The sequence below is a fragment of the Salvia splendens genome, chromosome 6 (genome assembly GCF_004379255.2).
Source record: "Salvia splendens isolate huo1 chromosome 6, SspV2, whole genome shotgun sequence".
NCBI lineage: Eukaryota > Viridiplantae > Streptophyta > Magnoliopsida > Lamiales > Lamiaceae > Salvia > Salvia splendens.
The window spans coordinates 16,576,106-16,578,666 of record NC_056037.1 but is presented as its reverse complement, the minus strand read 5'-3'; the positions used below and the strand labels follow the sequence as shown (position 1 = coordinate 16,578,666).

At 38.6% G+C, this 2,561-nt stretch overlaps 1 protein-coding gene across 1 annotated transcript; it reads right to left on the bottom strand.

Annotated features, from left to right (window-relative positions):
• Window positions 1-318: 318 nt before the first annotated feature.
• On the bottom strand, window positions 319-2,030 carry LOC121809970. The gene is made up of 3 exons (XM_042210833.1): window positions 1,857-2,030; window positions 844-1,049; window positions 319-759 (listed from the first exon to the last, which is right to left on the bottom strand). Exons 1-3 carry the CDS (start codon window positions 1,944-1,946, stop codon window positions 501-503), a joined length of 555 nt encoding a protein of 184 aa, XP_042066767.1. The 5' UTR covers window positions 1,947-2,030; the 3' UTR covers window positions 319-500.
• Between the last annotated feature and the right edge of the window lie 531 nt (window positions 2,031-2,561).

The window sequence follows — 2,561 nt, the reverse complement described above, 5'->3', positions numbered from 1 at the left end:
AAATAAATTTAGTTTTTCGGCTTTTCCAGTGTTTACACTTCCAACTCGAACCAAACCGAATTTCGCTAAAATTTTAAACCGCATAGAAATCGAAAAAAAACTAAACTATATTTAAATTTCGGTTTGGAGCAGATCGGATATTCGATTTTCGGATATTTTGCTCACCCCTAGCCTCAGCCGCCTCGAGGCGATGGCAGCAGCGCCTCAAGCGTCCCACGCCCCAGGCGTGCCCCAAACATGATTTTAACAACATCGATTACACGTACACTGTGTGATCTAACACAATGAAAGAGAGAAGGGCATACAGAATATCCACACTGAGGAAAACAAAATTGTACATAGATGAACATATGAAAACAATATATTGGAGTAGTATGTAGCAGTAGCAGTAGCAGAGCTAAACTAAAATATGAATCCCTAAAGCAATATGAGTATCAAAGAAGAAAATATTATACATCAAATCCACCAATTCTGCAACTAAATGACTACATCAGTGACACTCACTTAAAGGCTGCCATGCCAACTGAGGCGTCTCCTCCGTGAGCCCTGAAACTTCCCCTCGACTTGGAATAGCTTACATAGTAAAATTCAGAGACAATGGCGGTAAACAAAGTGAACGCTGCTCCTGCCGCGAAAACCCCCTTCCTCACAGTCTCGCAAGAGGGCTCATTATCGAAGAAAAATCTCCTGTACTTGGTGTGGTAGGCGTTCCTCACAGAGCCAGCAAGCAGGCAAGCCTCAGCAATGAGGAAGGTAACCCTGCAACCGGAGTAGTTCAATTCGTGTTACTAATTTATCTAATTAGGCATACAGCGATAGAATGAGGTTGTAACGGGTGCATACCAGCAAAAGATGAAAAGGAGAACAGCACAAGCCCTCGAACCTCCAGGTTTCAACGGATTCCCACAGCAGAAGCATCTACTTGCAGCCATTATAATCACCTGACTTGCCATCAGTAACAGAAATGCACCAACACCGTAACCAGTAGCAATGTCCGAGCTATAAACACAGTATTGATAGTTTTGCTCACCATCTTTCCTCGTTGTGGCCTGCCAAGAGAAACACAGGCGATATATGTAATGAGGAGCAGAGTTAGCCATCTCTAACATTGTTTGGATTCATTAGTTTCGATTTCAGTAAGCTGATTGAAAGGTATCAACTGTCAATGTGAGCACGAGCGTCGATATAGAGATGAAGCTCGGAGGTGCAAACATTGCTATTTTAGAGCAACGAAGAATGAACACATTTGCATAGCTAAGCCATTCATCAATCATCAAGACACATCTTTTTTATAAATGGTCCGTCCACGATTAATTGATTCCAATTTCCTTTTCCGGCCGTCCACGTTCAATTGACACCCTTACTTTTTCCTACTTTTAATAATGAACCCCACATACAACTCACTTGTCACACTCACATTTATTTATTAAACTAATACTCCATATAAAAAAAAGTAGGAACCACGTTTCACTAACTTTTTAAATCCACTTTCCACTATATTTCTTAAAACCCGAGCCGAGTCAAACGGACTCAATTAATCGTGGACGGAGAAACATCAGAATTTCTTCAAAATGAATCAATGTTTCCAAAAGGTCAAAGATCTCTACCCCTGCTTTAGGTTTTATCACTTTAATCAATTTAAACTGGTGAAAACCCCAAACTTGAAATTAAGATCCGAACTGTAAAACAATTCATGAACAATGTCACGCAGATTTTCCGCACGAACACATAAAGGTAAACCAATAAATGTACAATTAATCAGAGAAACACGAACTTCCTCAGACAGTGAGGCGAAAAATGCATAAACTAAAAAATTAAAATAAATAATGGAAAGGGGAAAGGAATGTTAATGGTACCGTGCTTCTTCTCTGCTCAGCAGCAACTGCTAAACTGAAAGCTATGAGATCGAAAATGAAGACAACGATGAGTAGGAGCTTGGAAGCCATTGAGGTAGCAGCAGATCTGGATCTCTCACTTGCTCCTTCTCTCTCTAGATGTAGTCTGATATAAGGAGAAGTTGAGTAATTTGAAAGCTCTGCGAAAATATGAAAAAAAATTGTGAATTCGTATATATATGGCTCAAGGCACAAGCATCAACCATGGTCCACGGTCGTTGTCATTTCTTAGTTGTCCAACTTTGTTTTCTTGTTTTTCACTTATCTGTCGGTGCATAAAATTAATAAAAATGAATTACTAGTATATAAATAGAGAGAAAAATTATTACTCCATTTGTCCCACTTTAAGTGAAGCATTTCCAATTTCGATATGAGATTTTATGTAATGTTGTTTTGTATAAATGTTCAGAGAATAAAGTAAGGAAGAGAAAAAAAAATAGAGAGAATGATGTTCTTATATTTAAAAAGGTGTTATTTAAAATAAGACATTTCAAAAAAGAAAATGTATTATTATTATTTTTTTTTATGTATTACTTAGAGTGAAACAGATGGAGTGTATTTTAGAGGAGAGTTGCTAAGGGCATCCTTAACTCCGGCCCGGATTCAGGCCCCAAGTCCCCTCCACGTCATAATTTCCTTAAATTTCAGGCTCAGGCCACAACTCCT